Below are 21,512 nucleotides of genomic sequence, written 5' to 3'. Positions count from 1 at the left end.
TAACCAATGAGAGCATGACAATCATGTCACTGTACGAGATGATGGACCAATGACATGGAAGATTTTAGCCCCTTAAGAAGTTAATGAGTGTGTAAATAAGATTAAAAGATATTATCAGGTGACACTAAATCGTTTCCATTTTCTAAAAAGACTATACATAAAATCATAGGGCAAACCATGATTCGGCTTTCACGAAGAGACCCTTCTGTCGAGCACATAGGCAATTTACTTAATTTTACTCATGGGTATGACTTAGTTAAAACAGGCATTGAAAAAATGCAACTATCTAATCCTTTTAGGAGATTTTCGAGCAGGCGATTTACGTACGGTCCACGGGGATGCCAAATAGGAACTTTTGTTACGGGCATAATATACCCATCGGATGATGTTGAATGTTGCACTAAAACATGGCGCTCCACTCTGGTCGGGCGTGCTGCAGACAATATTTACTTCATCTGGCACATGATAACGTCGATTTTAGATTACCGGTACAAGCTGTAAACCTTCAGTATACTTAGACCTTAGTGTCAAAATGCTTATTTATTGGATTAAACTGTCAGAGTGTATTTTGAACTAATGAGCTCGTTATTCATATTATTTTTTGCACAGCTCAGTTCAGTGTTGTATAGATAATTATTTTAATGTGAACTGTATTTGGTAAACATTCATGAATCGCAATTTGAATTATTTATTGCAGGAAATAAAAGCATTGCTGTCTCTAAGGAACCAGTCATTTGATACATCAGAAACATTCAAAGAAAAGGTAATGCTAAAATATATTTTTTTACTTGACATAAGGAATTTGCTTTAAGTTGTTTTTTATTTCCTAACAATTCTAACTTTTTCCTCTTAAGTCCCCCTTTTGGCAACTAAATGGCTTGTCGGAAGATGATATACGGAGTGTCATGTCCAGAACGGTTTGTGGCAAGTAGGTTGCAATATTTTATTATATAAATAACATTTAAAATGCTTAGGATGACAAACTAGTAGAAATATTAATCTAATTGCATTTACTCAGCGATATTTATTTACCTAAATTTTGAGTTACTTTGTATATGATTCACTGACCCTATGACCAGTCAGAACTCTGCATATATTTGAATGTAGTCAATGATCAATGTGTGAATATTAGATGGGTGAAAACATGGGTATTTTTGTCAATATTATAACAAGGTTTCATTTGTTACTAACAATATTTCTACAGCATTTATTTATCTTAATGTTATTTTCACCATTTACTATTTTTTTTTTTTTTTAAATAAAAAGTGGTTAGCATTAGTTAAAGGGATAGTTCATCCAAATATGAACATTCTTTCATCATTTTGTCACCCTCAAGTTGTTCCAAACATGTATGAATTTCTTTCATCTGCTGAACACAAAATATGATATTTTGAAGAATGTCGGTAACCAAACAGTTGATGGACCACATTGACTTCCGTAGTATTTTCTTTTTACATTCTATGGAAGTCAAATGGGGCCCATCAACTGTCTGGTTACCCATATTCTTCAAAATATCTTCTTTTGTGTTAAGCAGAAGAAATAAATTCATACATGTTTGGAACAACATGAGGGTGAGTAAATGAGGACAGAATTTTTTATTTTTGGGTGAACCTTTAAGGCACCGTGAGCCTGCATAAACAAAGAGTGAACAATTGTATTTTTATTAACAAAGATTAATAAATACTGCAAAAAGTATAATGCTCATTGTTAGTTTATGTTAGCTAACGCATTCATTGACTTTATCAAATTAAACCTTATTGTAAAGTGTTACTAAAATAAGCCATGATAAAAAAAAAATACAGTGACATTTATTAAATTGCTGTATTTATGTAAAGTTTAATATTGATTTAAATTTCAAGGTCTGCATTTGAACTTTGGGGTCATGGAAGAACAACAGACGAGTTGAAGAGGTCATTGTTGGCGTATCCAGCAGAAAGCATGGTTTGTTCATGTTTCCCTCACAGTAAAGTACAATGTGTCCTTGAGATTTACAGAGTGTATCTATGAATAAACTGTCTCTTGTATGAATTCTTCACAGGCTCCATATCTACAACAGAATTCAACTTATAAGATCAACGTCTACACTTTCAACAAAACGTTAGAGTTTAAGGACAGAATCAATAAGATTGATGTAAGTATTTTACTGTATTTTACATATTTGTACGCTTTGCTTAATTCTGTGGCATACAATCCATAATTAGTGTTAATTTAGTAACCGCTTCAATTGCAATTTTTTTAATGTCTTAATTATTTTTGACACAGGCTCTAGACTTCCTGCCGTTTAAAGGGAAGGTCAATCTAAAGGATCCAGAACATATTTTCTGTTTGCTGGAGGATTATGGCTCTGATCCTAATGACATCCCAGAGGATCCTTTCCATTTGTACTTTGGGAGATGGGTGAGCAGCTCTTCCCAGATATATAATGTTTCAGAATGTTTCTTTAGTGATGTGTGCAAGGCTTGACGTTTGCCGATTGTATGGATTTGTAAAATGCTTGATTTGTGCCCTAGATACTAAAGCTGAATGATGCTCTTGAAATAAGATGTAACATACTGTATCACCTCTTAAATGTTAAATAGGTTTTCTCTTCAGATTGCAGATGGTCAGAGAGAATTAATTCGCTCTCACAGTGTGAAGAAGAGACATTTCATTGGGAACACTAGTATGGACGCTGGCCTCTCTTTCATCATGGCCAATCATGCCAAAGTAAAGGCTGATGATTTGGTTTACGATCCTTTTGTCGGAACAGGTGAGGAAAAGTCTGTGCAGATAGAAGGCTTTGAAGTCTATTATGCTCACCATTCATTTGATCAAAACACAGAAAAACACTCATGCTGTGAAATATCATTATAGTTTAAAATAACTGTTTTCTATTTTAATGTATTTTAAAATGCCATTTATTCCTGTGAGGGTAAAGCTGAATTTTCAGCATTACTCCAGTCTTCATTGTCACATGATCCTTTAATATCCTGATCTTTTCTTATCATCAGTGTTGAAAACAAATTCAAATAGAATTTTATTGTAATATCAATTACTTTACTGTCACTTGATCAATTTAATAGATCCTCGCTGTATTAATTTATTAATATCTTAACTTACCATCGCTTAAATTCTATATTAACCAAGGCATCATAAATTGAATATTTTCCAGAATAATATATTTTTTGCTTCGTTATGTTGCTTGTCACTCCTAAAGAGCCTACAGTTAATGAACTGTATCATTTGGTGGAAGAATTATTTGATCAATTAAGTACTATTTAATTATTTATTTACTACATGAAGGTTCTTTTACTTCATATACTAGTTGTCAGTGACTGTATAAGTTTCTCATCCAACACATTTATAAAATCAGATATCTTTGTTCTGCAAATTAATCATTTAGTCTTGTAGATTGTTTGTTTGGCAGGTTGTTAATCAGAAAAGTTTTGACTCTTCATTTTGGGCCAAACTGAAGCAGGTGTTTGTCTCATTCTGAGTGAAATCACATCTGACAGCTTGTCTGGATGATTGAGGATGTGTGACATCATATTCTGTTTCTTATTTGCGTCTAACAGGATCCAGGAGCAGGTTTTTCTATAATCTTTTGTGATGGCTCACAAGAATTCTCACTTTCCCATCTCAGTTGGCCCACTTTTACTCTTTCTTTTGACTTTGAAAGGACCAATTTAAAGCGTCATTAGTCAAACGAAGGATTGCTGGCTTTCTAAACAGCATGGGGCTGCATTTCTCTCTTTCTCAGGGTTTTTCCCGAAGCGAGGCTCACTGTGAAATTGTAGCGTGCCATGATGTTGCCAGGCTTTATCATAAGTCTATTGTCACCACATGCACTGAGATCTGCCGGCCAGATGTGCTTATTTAGTTGAAAACTCTCTGGATGGCTGGAAATCCTTATAGGCCGTACTTTTAAAGTGTCATGCATATATAAAGATCTACAGCCAGATATATTTCAGAGACCACTTATTTAATTCTCTCATGATCATTGTGTTCCTCTTGTTTTTCAGGTAGTCTTCTGGTAGCGTGTTCACACTTTGGGGCTTATGTATGTGGAACAGACATCGATTATAACACTATCCATGGAATTGGTACGTTTTTTAAAAGACATCACTATCATTTTTTCCTTCTAGTTTTCCACACAATGTAGGTTTAGTCAGTAAGTTTGCTGTGAGTGTGCACCTTTGAGCATTTAAATCTGTTGCAGGAAAAGCCAGCAGGAAGGATCAGAAATGGAGAGGACCAGATGAGAACATCAGAGCAAACCTGCGGCAGTATGGGAATGAGAGTCTCTACGTGGATGTCATGGTGTCCGATGCTTCCAAAGCGGTTTGGAGGAAAAACCCACTGTTTGATTGCATTGTTACAGACCGTATGTTCCTACAAACTGAAGGCCTTTAAAGGTGAATTGTGTCCTTTTTTATGTTAAAATACTATGGTATACCTGAAAGCTAAAAACCAGCTACCAGGTTCCAAAACACCGCTACTACTGTAGCTTAAGCTGGATTTTTATTCACATACGTTTAGTGGCGTAGAAATGACACACTTCACCATTAAGTCACATTTGTTTTGTTTTTATTTGTTAGCGTTAACTGTTGTTTTGAAGCTTCAAGTGTATTTCGTTTCCCTTACGCAGCTCCATATGGTATTCGTGAGTCCACGAGGAGAACGGGATCTAATAAAGATATCATCAAACCTCCTGAGGATTTGTAAGCATATCACATTTATCCACCTGCATTTTTAATAGAACCACTTGAAACACTCTTTAGATGTGAGCCAGTCATCAAATAAGCCTACTGCCTCACTACTAGCTCAACAAATAGTACAAGACTATGCAATTACACTACCATTCAAAAGTCTGGGGTCGATAAGGTTTTTTTAATTCATTTTGAAAAAGTCTCTTATGCTCATTTTATTTATTTGATTAAAAAAATACATTGAATGTAATTTATTCCTATGATGGCAAAGCTAAGTTTTCAGCATCATTACTCCAGTCTTTAGTGTCAGCATTTATTTGAAATAGAAATCTTTTGAAACAGTATGCATGTCTTTATTGTCACTTTTGATTGATTTAATTGCAAAAAATAATAATAACCAAAGCAACTTTTGAATGGTAATTAGAACATTTTGTATGACAGTTAGAACATATACTAATTACTAATATTAATTCAGGTTAAAATTTGAGACATTTGATTATCTTTGAGTTGATTATCAATGGAAAATGATCATTGATGTTGAGTTTAATGTAAGGATGCTTCTGTGTATTGGAAACTAGTTCTTATGTTGTTTCAAATAAATGTGATTGTCTTTTTTGGCTTGAAACACAAAAGGCAATGTACAATGTATCAGTCACCCTTTTCCGTTCATTGCATTTGCATAAGAACTAGATATTTCAAAAAGGACACAACAGACCAAATTTTAAATTTATGTTTTTAAGACTTCATGAGTGATGTGTGATTGGTGACTGAGATGTTCTTTGAGATAGATCACAAATAGTGTATAAATACCATGGATTACTTAATGAGTATATAGTACTTTTAAGGTTCTTGTGTTCTTTTTGAAGCTTGAAACCTTCTGTCCCGATTTATTGCATGAAAAACAGCGACCAGCACATTCAAAAATGTATCTAGATTTTTTGTTTGTTTTCTGTTCCATGGAAGAAACTTGACTGCAAGTAAATGAAGGACTTTTTATTTTTTGGTGAACTATCACTCTTGAGTTTCTTCTGTTGATTATTTTTTTGTTTCATATCCCAATGCAGCTCTGGAGAGAATCACGTCCCTGTTTCAATGGCTTATCATCTGAGTGATATCTTTGCCGACCTCTTGAATTTTGCAGCCCACCACTTGGTTTTAGGTGGACGTCTCGTCTACTGGCTACCAATCTACAGACCAGAGTAAGTAAAATCTAATCTGGCTGAATGGTCCCATGCACTGTCTACATCAGGTATAGCATTTGTGTACTGAATCAGTCACTAGGGGGATATCTTGTACCTTCTTATGTCTGTAAATATGAGCTCAGAGCATATCAGTAGTTCAAGCCCCCTGTTTCAGTGCAGGGTGTTAAACCTGCTCAGGCTTGTTGTCCTGCGGTCAGCCCAGCATTGGAGCAGGTGTGAAGCCGTGGGGTATTTTCCACTGACCACAAACAGCAGTGTCCACAGATCGTGCTATCCACTGATTACAGGGCCCGGGAAGAGTAGTGACTCAAAGGAGGGACCCGCTGCTTGTGATCTACACCTTTACCTCACCTCCATCTCACTTGTAGACAGATTTTACATCATGTAGTTACGGGATTCACTCCCTCAGGATTGCTGATGCCAACAATCATGAATTTAGCTTGCGTCATCTGTTCCGATAAAAATCATGCATCACACAATTATTTTTTATTTATGTTTTCATTCATTTCAAAGTGTGTCTGGCAAAATGTTAACAAAATACTTTTTTGATTCACACTGCCATTCAAAAATGTTGGGTTAGTAATAAAAAATAAAAATAAATCTCTCTCTCTATATATATATAGATAGATAGATATTTATTTTTATTCACCAAGGATGTGTTAAATTGATCAAAAGTGACGGTAAGGGCATTTATAATGCTACTGTTACAAAAGATTTGATTTAAAATAAATGTTTTTGCTGTTCTGAAAAGTATCACGGTTTCCACAAAATATTAAGCAGCACAACAGTTTTCAACGCTGATAATAATAATAAATGTTTCTTGAGCAGCAAATCAGCATATTCTAATGATTTCTGAAGGATCATGTCACACTGAAGACTGGAGTAATGATGCTGAAATTTCAGCTTTGCTCAATAGGAAAAAAATATATTGAAAATATATTAATATAGAAAACAGTACTTTTAATTTTTAATAATATTTCACAATAGTACTGTATTTTTGATCAAATAGATACATCCTTGGTGAGCACAAGAGACTAACAGGAAAAATCAGAATACAGACACCAAGCTAAAGTGTCTGAACCAAACTTGACAGAACTGAACTCTTACATGTCTGGCCGACGGTTCAGAAGACAATATAATGACTGCTGATCTGAATATGTTTGAGTTTGCTGACAGACAGAAATGATTTAATTGAGAGCAATCAGTAACATCCACCACAAGGAGGCGCTGGCGTCGTGAACGATCTTCAGAGCTGGCCTTAGTATAGCAACACTTGTGTTTATAAATTTGGTGTCAGAGGAGCGGATGACTGCCGCTGGAATCTGGGGCTTCGATGTTGATTACCCTTGTAACAGTTAGAAGTGGAAACAGCCCTCAGTATCCGATTCATCCACTTCATCCTGTGGAGAAAGTTCACAATCCATCCCCAGACCAGATGAAAACACATCTGCCATAGTAAATGTCAAGATTTCCCAATTTCTGGTGACGCAGCAGTTAATTCGTAATAAACAAAGTTAAAGGAGGGATGATCGAGTAACACCCTAATGTATTTTGAATGAATCAACATGATGGTGAAAAGTGAGTCTTTTGTGTCAAATGACACATCTTTGACCTTTACTTTAATTGTTTTGTTACCACTGCATATTGTTGCAAACGGAAGAATAATCTCTTTTACAGGACATGGACGTCATGAAGAGAAAGCAGAGATGAGTGTAATCCACATGGGATGTTAGTCAGTCATTAGTACCCCATAATGCACTAGTCTGTTCTGACTCATTGCCCTATATTCAGAAATGTGATTCTGTCAGGTGATTTCTGTGGACAGAGTTCTCCAGAGGGCCCTTTACTGGAAAGCTGACATTTGTTAGACATTTCTCCAAGGTGACAGGAGTAGCTCCATGTAAACAGTACGATGGAGAATATGTATGCTTTGTATGGCTCCTTGTTTTGCTTTGTCAGGTCCGTTGAAAAGAGGGCACATAATTTATGATTTGTTTGAAACGGAGCTAACTGCGTGTGCGCAATGGTTTGTGGATCAGTGGCTTTGTGTGGATGAGGTTCAGCTACAGCTAGCAGCCCTCGGAACGATTTTTTCATTGATTTCAGGCACTAGTCATATTTACGTAATCGTCTGAAAAATGAAGGGAGTCGGTGCGTGCGAACACGTCTGTCAGCGTGTGAATGTTAACAGCCCACCAGCTCAACTCCCTGCTGAGTTAATGTCCCTATTAACTGTCTTCACAGCCTCTTGGAACAATGAATAGTTTGGATCTTCTCAGTGTTTCACATAGTTGCAGCATGGCTCCAGATTGTGAAAAAATTTGCAACAAAAATGTGGTAACAATCTAGTCACCATTTGCGATTTATGTTGTTTCGTCAGTTATTATTTCTTTAAATCGGCCTTTAAAGCGCACACCGGTTTTTCTTGCACACAGCAACATTTCAGTATGCGTTCACACATAAACAAGCAATGTACAGTTCAGTATTACTGAAAAAAAACAAAAAACAAACACTGGCATCCTAAATCTCCGACCCGAAGGTAAAAGCCTGTAATCTGATATGACTTTCTTGGCTTTAAGACATCTAGTTTTGTAGATTTGTTCTAAACCAATCAGACAGATACCAAGTAATTTAGTTGCAATACTTAGGACTTTCCTAAAGCCGGGTGCACACTGTGCGATTTTGGCCATGATTTGGCCGTCTGAGACAAATTTAGCAAATACTAAAAGAATCCTCTGATCCTAGGTTAAAATCTGAAGTCTTTCAACGTTAGTTTGACATGTTTACTGACAGCCGATTAATGACCGTTGCGATCAAATTTGACCTCAGACAAAATTCTGGCAGTGTCAGAAGATTTGGCTCACAGTCCTGCAGTGTGACTTCTCCTACGACCATAAAATTGTCTTTTTCAAGACAGGCCATAACCACAATTAACGCACCCGCCCGCCATCCGCTGATTGTTTTGCGGTCTATGGACGATGCAATGCTCTGCTGATGCGAGCCGCAAGAAAGCCCTTGTCTGTTCTAGAAAGGATGCAGCAAAGATATTTAATGCTAATGTATGAGGCATAGGCCTACGCTGAGTTTCATTCATTTACGACGAGATGCGCTCTAGTTCACAATGCAATGCAAGTGAACGCGGCGCATCGGAGCCTCCATGTCACGGTTATTATATTGTCATTTGCTTTTTATTTATTAAATACATGCAATTGGTTGATGAAACATTTATTAAAATGAATATACAATTTATACAAAACGAAATTCGCCTTAAAGAAAGGCTTTCTAAAGAAAAACTTAATGAAGTGGTAAAAATTATGTCTGACGATTTACAAAACAAAACTTGCGTTGGTACTTGGCAAAGAATCAAATACAGTTGGAAACGACGTAGACCATTAATGACACAGACTGTTAACAATTGTTTTTAATTAGTGTTTAAACATTCTCTATGATAAAAAATGTTTGTAAAAAATATTTGAATAACACGGTTTTGGCGGTTATAGAGATCTAATAACGGTGTTCGACTATAACCGTCGGTCTCACGGTTATATACTAACCGTCACACCCCTACATTCATCTGCCAGTGGGTCTTTCATGGAGACTCCTCATGTGTTTGCAATTTGAATATAATAATGTTTAAGTCAGTTATTCGTTCTGAGACGGTACTGAGTTCACAATCGACTCCCTCACTGAACCGCAACCGATCTAGCTTCATGTTAATTTAAGTCACTTGCAAGTACAAATAAAACATTTTTTTTTTAGATTGTCCTGGACTTAATACAAGCAGAATGCTCTTTTATGAAGTTACCTCACTTAAGGACTTATTTAGTAAGATTATGCCTGAAAAGGTTTTGGATATTTTTTATCATATATGTTAATTTAAAAATTCTTGTATAATATGACTTGCTGTTTTTGTTTGTTTGGTTTTTATTGTATTTATATGATATTTGTATTTTTGTAATTTAATTTTTGCCATGAAAATAGCTTTGAATGCTGACATGGCACTAAATAAAATAATCTGAATCTGAATCAAGTACAAATACAAGGGGTAAAAGTGAAAGTTAGTGAAGTTTTGTCTGTAACCCAACAAATGTGGTTGTGATTTTGTCGCTATATTTACGTTGTTGTTGTTTTTTTCATAATGAACACAGACACATATTGTAATTGCTATAGCAAGATGTCAAATGTTGTCCTTGATTGGCTAGAGCCTTAAATGTGGCTAAATTTATGCATTGCTTCTGTGTTTATTTTGGTAACCTTCAACATTGTTTAACTTCCAAAGTGAGTAGTGAATGTAAAAAAAACGACAGCCACTCATTTAACTGATCACCCCCTTTCCATTGCTATACAGTGCATGTGATACAAGTGAGCAGTGGTGCAATTTTGAAAATAACAGTTGATGGTTGTGACATCCCCTACCACTATCAAGGTGTTTCATTTGATAAGTGGGCAGCTGGCTGATCTAAAAACTGTACTGTTGTCTGCAGGTACTGTGAGGAGATGGTGCCTCTTCACCCTTGTTTGACTCTCATCAGCAACTGCGAACAAACTCTGTCCAGCCACACGTCTCGAAGACTCATCACCATGGAGAAGACCAAGGAGCCTGAGGTATGCGAGGCTTTTTTGGGTGAAGACCCCTTGCTCTTAAGATGAGCTTGATTTATGCAAACTGTCGGCATGTGCCCCTGAATACGTTTAATACGGTTACGTCTTTTATGGTGCCGCATTGAATGCTCTGAAAATAACCTGCCATCTGGCTGTGGTTGACTCGCTGTTTTTAAGCTGCTTTAATGACTTAATCACACATTGTATCACACATAATAATCCATCTTTGGATTTGACAGCCACTTCACTTCAAAACCCCAAATTGTTCCCATAAAAGCTTTCCTGAAACACACTCACGAATATCTACGCAGACTGACATTTGTCTCCTCTGACTTATGCTCCAAACCTGGAACGAATATGTTACCTACAGATGCATTGTCCTTGGCTTCCTCCTGAACTTGCTTCAATCCCGAAAGACAAAAAAAAAAAAAAAATACTATCAAATGAGTCTCCTCTGTGAAAAACTGGCCCTTTTCCCAAAGCTCAAGTATGTGATCTTGGCATCAGATCCCTCAGTACGATTATGGAGATCTCTGCCAAAGTTCTCCTCATGTCCAGCAGTAGCTGAAAAAACATCTGAATAGTGTCCTCTGCTTGTTGTTTATGTAAGTTTATCCTAATGTCCTTGATTGGCTGTGTTAGACTGTTCCCTCAATGCTCTTCACGTGGGTTCTGTTGCTTTTTTTGAAACAGAAGGAACATGTCTTGTTGCATTATGGGATAAATATTACCCAGTGAAGCTTATTTTTAGAACGGAAAACAAAACTTTCAGGAGCTTAGCAGATCTAGCATTAGTCTAGTACTGTCAAACAACTCTGAGTCCAGATGAGGCCCTGTTCCTGCCTTGTGTCCTTCTCTTTCTCTCCGTTTCCATCTCTTACTCTGTTGTTTCTCTTTACATTTTGCATTTTGGCACACATAATCTGTGTGTCCTCATCTCCCCTTGTAAAGTATCTACATCATCAAAGATCTGTGTGTTTTTCTGGTTAAAGGGTTAGTTCACCCAAAAATGAAAATTCTGTCATTAATTACTCACCCTCGTGTCGTTCCAAACCCGTAAGACTTCGGAACACAAATGAAGATCTTTTTGACGGAATCTGAGAGCTCTCTGTCCCTCCATAGACAGCTATGCAAATGAAACTTTGACGCTTCAAAAAGTTCATAAAGAGATCGTAAAACTAATCCATATGAATTGTGCGGTTTAGTCCAAATTATTCTGAAGAGACTCGATCGCTTTATGCGATGAACAGATTGAATTAATAGAATAATTTATTTTTAAAAATTTTATATATTTGCATTAGATTTTATTGTTCATTTTACAGTATGGTGCTAAGAGTGGGATAAATGTGCATAATTGTCATGAAAATAATGCAAAAAAAAAATTTCATTGTCTTAAAAATAGACTATTTGTTCTATTCTATTTGTGGAGTGAAATAGGACTTTGACATTTCGTGACTGTTTGCTTGAGATTCTCTGTGCTTTTTTTCTTCATTTGTTCATCCTGTAATTCTGATTGACATTACAGCCCACTTAGGCCGCGACAGACACTAGGGTCTGTTCCTGTGGGCTTGTGTGGTCTGTCTTGCGCAAGTTGTGTTGTAAACTAAGGGCTCGGCGCGTGTGACCTGAACTGAGTCCTTGCTGACTGGCAGAAGGGAGTGTGCTGTAGAAGGTGCCGTTGATGGTTTGCAGGCCCAGATCTGGAGTCATCACTTTGAGCTCAGTCTTTCTGCCACCTCGTTAGCCTGCGCGCAGTGTGCTTCCCTCCAGCAGGTTCTGCTTAAGATCCTGGCCTCCGCTCTGAGCAGGAAAATCTGTGGAACTTAACACTCTGCTGTCTGTCATTAGGCACTTGACTGTGCAAACTTAAAAGTGTGCTGTACTAAGCCAAACATTTATGCCTGTTTCTGCCATTTTTCTTTAGCGTGCCTTTAGTTTTTAATGTACAGTACCTGTCAAAAGCATGAGTTTTTTTTATGCTTTTGAAAAAAAGTCTCTTATGCTCACCAAGGCTGCATTTAGTTAGAAAACAATTATTTTGAATAGTAATATTTCACAATATTACTGTTTTACTGTTCTCGAATGATGCAAAGAAAAAAAGTTCATATTCATTTTTAACTGATTTAGTTAAGAAATCAATATTTGGTGGAATATCCCTGATTTCGTATGGACAAAATCACTCTTCTGAAGTTAAAACATTAGTATTGAGTTGTTTAAAAATGAATATGTACCATTTCAACTTCCCGCCATTGAAGAACTGCTTGAATCCTGCACTTTCTGTCTGCTGTTCTTTATCTAAACTGTTTAAAATGCTTTCTTGCAGGATTCGGACAAACTAGTGCACCTTGCTGACCCTCGCTTCACCTCATACCAGGGTCACAACTCTTTCAGAGAGAAATACTTCAGTGGTCTCACAAAGAAGAACGGAAAGGACAGCAAAGCCACCCCAAGAAATGAAGATTAAAACATGAAGAAAAAAAAGGTTTTAAATTGTATTTTTGTTTTGATACTTTGATACGATCTTTTTATAACTTAATTGTTACATGTAAATATATGTTGTTTCAATAAAAAAAAAACGTACGTTTACTTCACTTCTTTTTATCTACCTCTTCTCTAAAGCGAGCCCTGCAGACACGATTGAATTTGTTGGAGCATTAGCAATGTGTCGAAGATAAATTGGCGACAGGGATTAGCGTAATACCTGTTTCTCCGAGTGCTTGCGAAGTGGGAAGATGTAGGGGTGAAATGTAATGTGCCTACTGGACGTTTGCAGAGGAAGATGGAGCGCTGGGCCTGCTATCTAAACTCCCTTAAAGAGTTTTTACCAGGTCAGGTTGACATCTGACTAATGAATCTGTCTTAGACTTAAACTCACCTCAAAGAGAGCCGTCTTCAACATAATTAAGATCTCCTATGAAAATAAAGAAGAGATCTTGGGCAGAGATTTAACATGTGATGTCATAAACTGTTCGATGCATGTTTTTATTAGGATAGAGCTGTGAGCTGTCGTTGCCGTCTTCATTTTGCATTACTGAACCTTGAGTCTGATCTCAAACATTATAAAACAGTGATATTGTGTTCTGGCACAATTCCTATTTCTAGTTTCTCTGTCTTTTTTTCCACATTCAGGCATTCTTTAGAGTAAGCAGAAATGAAATGGATCAAGGAGATAAGCATCCTTCCATTCCTCAACTCTCCCCTGTAGAGGATTGATGAAGTGAAAAGCCACAGAACTGTCTGCACAGCCTTCAACTATTCTAGGCCGAAACCCACTTTCCATTACAAGATGAGCTGGCATTTGTTTCGTTTTTGCATAAAGGGTTATGAATGAAAAATAGACCGCAAACAAGTTAACAAATTAGTGGACAAGTTGTAGCAGTTGCGCCCATTGTGCCTCAGTGTTCATTAGTTAAATAATGTTTAAATTCCTTTCATTTCTATAGACCATCCTATCATCATTATTCCAGGTTAGCGAAAAAAAATATTTTTTATGGAAACATGTCTAAAATGTAATGTAACACTAAGTTTGTGGTCCGTATGATTAAGTGTTTTTTAAAAGAAGTCTCTAATGCTCTCCAAGGCTGCATTTACTTGATAAAAAATGCATTAAAACAGCAATTTTGTTAAGTATTATTGCGATTTAAAATAACTTTTATTTATATATTTTAGAACTTAGTTCATTCCTGTGATGCAAAGCTGAATTTTCACCATCATGACTTTCTTCAGTGTCACATGATCCTTCAGAAATCATTCTAATATGCTGATTTGCTGCTCAAGAAACATTATTTTTATCAGTGTTGAAAACAGTTAATAGTTTTGTGAAAACTGTGATACATTTTTTTATTTTATTTTTTTCTTTTTTGTTCAGGCTCAATTGATAATTGAAAAGTTCAACATAACAGCATTTTATTAGATTTTCTTTTGTAACAATATATAAAATCTTTACTGTAATTTTTGATCAACAAAATACATCCTTGCAAAGTATAAGCATTAATTCCTAAAAAACAAAAATATCTATCTATCTCTATCTATCTATCTCTATCTATCTCTATCTATCTCTATCTATCTATCTATCTTATCTATCTAACCCTCTTACTGAACTTTTAAATGATAGTTTATATTTATAGTTTAGCCATTTCTGAAAACATCATACCAATGTTATTTTTGGATAAAATTTGAGGAACATCACAATTGTGACATTCACATTTTATTTATTTATTTACTAATTTATTGGAAACATTTTAAGGTCTCTTTAGGTCATGTTAGTGAATTCATTCACTAACATTAACAATCGGCAAAACATTTGTTACAGTATTTATTCATGTTTGTTAATGTTAGTTAATAAAAGTACAACTATGCATTGTTAGTTTATGTTAGCTCAAATCCATTAAATCATATTAACAGATATACAACTTTTGATTTTAATAATATATTAGTAAATGTTGAAATTAAGATTAACAAATGCTTAAACTATCCAAAAACCACTAAACAAAGTTATATATTTTGTTGACTTGTCTACTTATGTTATCCCAAATGTTTCCAACAATGTTTAAATCAAGAGGAATCAGCTATTTTAACCAGTGTAACGACCCGTGTCATTGTGCCGTCAGTCACTGACGTCAGATCTGCAGTATCCTCAATTTCCTTAGAATTAAATCATGTGAATTTAAATGATCAAACGTTAACTGTAACAAAGTTCAAATTCAGTGGAGGAGGAGGCGGTGAACGTTAAACGTAACTTTAATAATTAAATAAGCATAAACGATAAAACTAAAGGAGCCACAGCGGCCGACTGCGGCATATAAGCATAGTAAAAACAGCAACGTAAAATGTGCAGGCTCTCTGCCCCGCCTGCTTCATACCGCAGTAACGTTAATAAAACTTGAATACATTAGCTCATCCATGAACTTGATTTCAGTCCCGTCGGATTGCTTTTGTTCGGCTATGGAGGTAAAGACGACAACTCCCATGATTCCACGCTCATTCACAGCGTCATCAAGCTACGTCTTTGTTATTGTTTTGACCTCTAGTGGCAAAACTGCATACTGTGCCTTTAGTATTATTTATCTTAGTGTCCTGCTCCTGCCAGGACTGGACGTTTTCAGTTATAAGTGCTTAAAAATATCTAAATTGACTCTAATACCCAACATTTCCCTTTTGTTTTCAAATGAGCTGTGCAGTTTAAATGGGGTGCTCAAGAACAGCCAATAAAACTAATAACCAGCAAAAACAATAACGCTCTCAGAAGCGCAGAGCCTTGAGAGATCTTTGAGTCAGTTTTATTAGGTTCATATGGCAGCAAAACAAATATGTTGCTCGTTCACCCACACGCGCACAAAGGATGTTTAGGAAAAAGAGGAACAAAAGACCAAATAAAAATCAACAATTTTTCATAGTTAGGATTTAGCTTTTGTGTGTTCATATGGTTTGCATGTGCTCATGGTCCTTTTTCATCAACACTTTTGGTTTTGTGTCATTTACGCATTTGGCAGATGCTTTTATCCAAAGCAACTTACATTGCGTTTCAAGGTAGACATTTACATTCTTATCAATTCTTGCTTTCCCTGGGAATCGATCCCATGACCTTAGTGTTGCAACTGCAAGCGTCAACGCTCTACTGTTTGAGCTACAGGAAAGTTGATATCTGTGTCAACCTGCAAAACAGAAAGTGAAGGATATTATTGTGTGCTTTTTTTGTGTGATTTGTGTTTTTTCAGGTTCCCTGTGATGATCTTCTCAAGGCCCACCTCACTCCCATCTCCACTTTACCTCCTCCGGCCTACACAAACAAACACTTCAGAGGAACAGATGAGTCTAAGCTTGTTGTGTTCATTAATTTCTCTCTGGAACTCGGCCATTTTGTGTCCCTTGAATGTTTACTCACAAACTCTGGTGTTAAGAGTTTGTTATTCTGGCTCTATGATTCCTTACGTTTTCAGCTGTGTCTTGTTAAGCTGTTTTGTGATTCTCACCCTCTCCGTCTAAATGACACAAGTTTTTTGTTTTGGTTTTTTGGATCATTTTTACATGACATACTATTTATTTAAAGATGACATGAACTGCTATTTGCAACCAATTTTTCTTCCACCATGTGACATTTCATTGTAAAACAGCATGTTCAACATGACATATAAGGCTGGAATTAATGTAGTTGTTTAGGAACTGATTGGATCTTGAAAAGTGGGCATTACATACCAGAATTAAGCCAGACTATTCCAAATAAGTGGCTATTTTTCTTCTTTAAAAAAATAACATGTACTAATGAAGCATTCATAGTGAATCAATTTTGATTTTATGTTTACTTTAAAGCTAATTTTGTAGTAATATTTTTTTCACATAAGCAATGCAGAGGTAGCCTGAATGCCAGCCGAACTTAGCCCCGCCCACAACATTTGAGGTCGGGAAGTTCGGTCTGGATTTGATCTGTTGTGGAGCAACTATGCTCGAACATATTCTGATTATAGCAAGGAATCTGAGACTTTAGTTAACCCTCTGGTAGCCTAAGCCTTAGACGTCACACCCACGGACTGTTGGCTGAAAGTCTGATGCATAATGCACACAAAATGGAAAAATTTCAGGAGTTTCAAAGTCATTATATGATTGGTTGAATTCTACATTTGTGTCACATTCTTGAACTGCCCACCTGAAAACAAAGCCGCTGTGATGCCAAAGCCCCTCATGGAAGAAGAAAGCCGCCATGTTTACAACTGTGACAATGAGCGCTTATCAGGATCAACTAAATGCTGGATTTTCAAAAGTATGTGAAGTTCACGGCATAGACTCTTTAAAATACATCCAAGGGTTTTACACACCGGTCTGTTATTGTAGGGACATCAATGTTAGATTGTCACGCCCCTAAACATGATGCGGAACAAAACAAGCTATGATTGGTTGCTTTAGCTGTCAGTCAGACGGCCTTGGCCAATGAAAGCTGAAGGTCTGGCTATGTGAGACTAAAGCTAATTAATATTCACAAGCAACGCCTATGGTGATATATTAAAGGTCCCGTTCTTCGTGATCCCATGTTTCAAACTTTAGTTAGTGTGTAATGTTGTTGTTAGAGTATAAATAATATCTGTAAAGTTATAAAGCTCAAAGTTCAATGCCAAGCGAGATATTTTATTTAACAGAAGTCGCCTACAGTGAACGGCCGGTTTGGACTACATCCCTCTACTTCCTTCTTTAATGACGTCACTAGAACAGTTTTTTGACTAACCTCCGCCCACAGGAATACACAAAAAAGGGGGCGTGGTCTTGTTGCGCTCCCACGGAGAAGAGGAAGAGTTGCGTTTGTAGAGTGTGTTTGTCGCCATGTCGTCGAGACGCTGTTTTTTTCATCCCGGAGTCCAATCACCTTTGTTTGGCCTTCCCAGGGACGCTGTACTTAGAGATCAATGGTTACGATTTATGCGCATGCGCATGCATCTCCACGTTATGGTAAGAGGCGTGGCCTTTCCGGGCAACGTGCGCTAAGCTGCTGTCGAATCACAACACAGGAACCGCTGGCACAATCAGAACTCGTTACGAAGTCATCAGCCCATTCTTAGGACAGTGAAAACAGCGGTATACAGATAAGTAAATTGTGTGAAAAATACTGTTTTTTTTACACGCGAAACATGAACACATGTTATATTGCACACTGTAAACACAATCAAAGCTTCAAAAACACACGAAAAACGGGACCTTTAACATCTAATTAGAATTTCCAGCAAAATGTTGTAGTTACGAACTCCTAAAATAAACATTATTTATTGGCATCTAGGTCCATGACGAACCTTTAACATGCATGGAAACTTTCCATTGCACAAAAGGTTCTTTATAGTGAAAAAAGGTTGTTTAGATTAAGATTGCAAACCCCCCTTTTAGAACCTTTTTTTAAGAGTGTCATCCAAACCTTGACCTATTGAGTGTAACTATGGTTGTTTTGACCTTTGAAAGCTAAGAGGAGCCTCTGCAAATGATAGCAATGGTCAGTGACTCTTAAACTTTTCATACATTTCTATAAATATATGACAAAAAATTCTTTACTACTTTGGTGTGGGCTGTTCTGTTTTGACCGCGAGGAAGGCTCTACTCATTCCAGCCGCTTAAATTATCATCTCACTTCCTCCCACTGGACATTCCACTACTGTCCCGACCTTTTCTCACTTCAGTGGAGTGGCTAGGATGCAATAAACCCGCTTTGATTATGACTTGCATCTTGAGAAATCCCAGATGAGTCTAGAACGCACGCCATGCTTTGAAAAAGTGGAAATTGAGAGTCACTGACCGGCCTGTCACAGAATCTCGTCCTTTATCGCGTCCGCTTCCTCGTGACCTGGCGTGACCTACAACTTACATAAGTCTTGCATTCTAATTTCGTTAAAAACAAAAATCTGTTTTCATCCCGTCGGTCAAACTGCATTTTATTACCTCTAGAATTTCAGAGGTAAACCACAAACTTCCCTTTTCCCCCATTATGAGGCGAGGTTGACAAACACTGAAAAAATGTGTCGCTGACACTATTAATGGAGTCGAAAGTCCCTAAAACATCTGTGCAGGACGTTAGCGGAAAAATGGCTTAACGATGGCCTGACATAATTATCCTCAATGAGGGGAACCTCTAACGGGTTCATCCCACCACATTTTAATGACTAGTGGGTGCCAAGTGGCAAATGTGGTTACTATGACACCATCCTCTGCTAGTTTCTCTTTCCATTCCAATAGGCATAAACAAGTCTGATCGGTTTCAACAGAGGAAGAAAGCAGAGGTTCAATATTGGAAAATCGGGGGTAATTCTCTTCATTACTATTTTTATAGATTCATTATTTTATTAAATGGTGGACCACACAAAAATGACCAAAAACAGACTTTTAAATAAATTCTGTCTTTGTTGTGTCAAAACTAAGCTTTTTATTTTATTTTTATTTATTTTTTTAAAGAAAATACTTTTTTTGAGCAAAGATGCAAATGACAATCAATTTTTTTTTAAACTTTGATAATAATAAATGTTTCTAAATCAGAATATGAGAGTAATTTCTGAAGAATCATGTAACACTGGAGACTGGAATAATGATGCTGAAAATTCAGCTTTGCCATCTCAGGAAAAAATTACTTTTGAAAATGTATAAAAAAAATTAAAATGTATTAGAATAGAAAACCAGTTATTTTAATCATTTTTACAATACTACTGTTTTCACTGTATTAACTAAATAAATTCAGCCTTGGTGTGCATAAGACTTATTTTAGAAATATTAAAAAAATTGTACCGACCACAGACTTTTGGACATAGTGTATACATAATAAAAAAAACAATGTGAATGACTTATAAATAAATAAATAAATAAATAAATAAATAAATAAAACAAATGTCAAATCATCAAAAATATATTTTTAATAATATTATAATCAATTACTATTATTTACTGAGAAAATCCCAAATGAACACTCAGTGCACTGCCAGGATAATAATGTATTTACAAATTCATTTTCCCCCCACTGGGTCATTAGGTTTGTATTTCTGTGATCTGCTTAAGTGCACACAGGGAGGATGTGATTGCAGCGTGAGGGTGTGTAATTGGGGGTGTCGAGCCGCCAACACCAGGCTCTCACGTCTGACTTGCGCCGTGGAATGTGCAGTACATGTGGGTCTGCGTTAGCCAAAGCCAGGAAATACGCAAGAGACTGAATTCTTGCTTTCTCCCCCATGATTCCTCAAAGACCATCACCCCTATCGAGGCAGACAAATTTGTGCAGGTAAACATGGCCCCTGGAGGCTCACCTTGGCTGTGGCAGCATCACACCTGTCTATGACCCACAGGTGAAGGAGCTAAACGGGCCTGTTGGATAACTGCCTCAGCCCGGAGCTCCTGAAAACCCTAGCCAGGAAAGTGCCTGTCGTCTGTGAACCCTGTGGTTTTATGGATGTTGTGTGCAGGGTACACAAAACCAGATGCATTTTAGATCCGAAGAACATCAGTAAAAGTATAGTTTTAATGCAGCTGGGGATCTTGGGTGATGTAGTGTACATCCACACAGAGCACTCTCAAAAATAAAGGTTCTTTTTTGGTGTCTTTTCCACCGTCGGGTCGAATGGTTCTAAGAACGGTAAGCAACGGTTCCAGTTATGTTTTCACTTGAGCCTGGGACGGCACAGCACAATTACAAACCGTTCTTGGCCCCTGGAATTCTCAGCATGGTTGGCTAACTGTGCCGAACCTTGCTGGTAGAATGCGTGTCAGGATTGGTCACTTGTCTGTTGCCTGGCTACCAGTTTCTCCTCCATATTGCTTTAATATATAGCATTCTGTGCAGATATCAAATGCGTCCGATACGTTTTCGTATGCGCTATTGTGTCTCTGGACAATAGCAGGCTTTACTGCAGGGGTTCGCGTGACAATAACGTGAAACCAGACTTCATTCACCCCAATGGAAAGCATATTTACACTGTCTGAATCGTAAATGTGTGAACAAGTGACCGATTTTAGCCGCAGCTTCAGCGTCTGTTTATAATGTAGGGGGCGGGACACTTCAGATCCTAGAGAGCATTTGATTGGACATAAAATCTGATGAGAAGCTGAAGTGTAGAGTGATGTCATTGAAATCACTGATCCATATTGGTGGAAGTGAGAGACTGTTAGTTTTGAATGCTTATATCTTCTAAATGCGATTTTTGTCATTGTTTTGGAGCACACCTGCTTATAGATAGCTAAGGCAAACATATTCATACTATAAGCCAAAAAACTTCAATTTTGATTTCATGGGATTTCACTTTAAGAACTGTTCACTGAAAGTTTCTTTGGCTTCGCTGTGAAAATCCCCATTTGAAACCTTTGTTTTTAAGGATGTGTGCTTTTCTAGCAGTTACTGAAGTGTTTTATGTGTACTTTGTGTTAATGTGGTGTGAACAAATAAGAAAGTACAGTATTCATTCAGCACCTGCTCATTTCTAAGATAGATATTCTGTCTGAAATTGTATCTAGATCAATTAACTTTGTGGATAAGGATGAGCTTAATGTTCAAATGTGACCTTATCATTTA

The 21,512-nt window shown here is 36.8% G+C and overlaps 1 protein-coding gene across 3 annotated transcripts; it reads left to right on the top strand.

Moving 5' to 3' along the window:
* The first annotated feature begins 370 nt into the window (after positions 1–370).
* On the top strand, positions 371–14,489 carry trmt11 (tRNA methyltransferase 11 homolog). Of its 3 annotated transcripts, XR_013823794.1 has the most exons (15): positions 371–488; positions 698–763; positions 855–928; positions 1,860–1,941; positions 2,039–2,131; positions 2,263–2,397; positions 2,593–2,749; positions 4,002–4,082; positions 4,199–4,363; positions 4,628–4,700; positions 5,753–5,887; positions 10,375–10,495; positions 12,816–12,974; positions 13,112–13,320; positions 13,622–14,100. XR_013823794.1 is itself a non-coding variant. In XM_079895772.1 (14 exons), the coding sequence occupies exons 1-13, from the start codon at positions 408–410 to the stop codon at positions 12,954–12,956; spliced, it is 1,404 nt and encodes a 467-aa protein (XP_079751898.1). In that variant the 5' UTR covers positions 371–407; the 3' UTR covers positions 12,957–12,974; positions 13,112–14,088. The 3 variants fall into 3 exon arrangements, 2 of the variants coding, with proteins under 2 accessions (XP_079751898.1, XP_079751897.1); XM_079895772.1 differs by having other exon boundaries at positions 13,112–14,088; XM_079895771.1 differs by having other exon boundaries at positions 12,816–14,489.
* The last annotated feature ends 7,023 nt before the right edge of the window (positions 14,490–21,512 follow it).

This window comes from Squalius cephalus, assembly GCF_949319135.1.
Source record: "Squalius cephalus genome assembly, chromosome: 15".
Classification (NCBI taxonomy): Eukaryota; Metazoa; Chordata; class Actinopteri; order Cypriniformes; family Leuciscidae; genus Squalius; species Squalius cephalus.
Note: the sequence above shows the minus strand (reverse complement) of the source record. Positions and strands in the feature narration are given on the sequence as shown.

Excerpts from the sequence above, each read along its gene's own strand:
- trmt11 (XM_079895771.1), top strand. The coding sequence starts at position 408 with ATGGCGCTCCACTCTGGTCGGGCGTGCTGCAGACAATATTTACTTCAT. Across the intron at positions 764-854 it reads CAGAAACATTCAAAGAAAAG|TCCCCCTTTTGGCAACTAAA; the intron begins GTAATGCTAAAA and ends TTTCCTCTTAAG. Across the intron at positions 5,888-10,374 it reads CTACCAATCTACAGACCAGA|GTACTGTGAGGAGATGGTGC; the intron begins GTAAGTAAAATC and ends TGTTGTCTGCAG.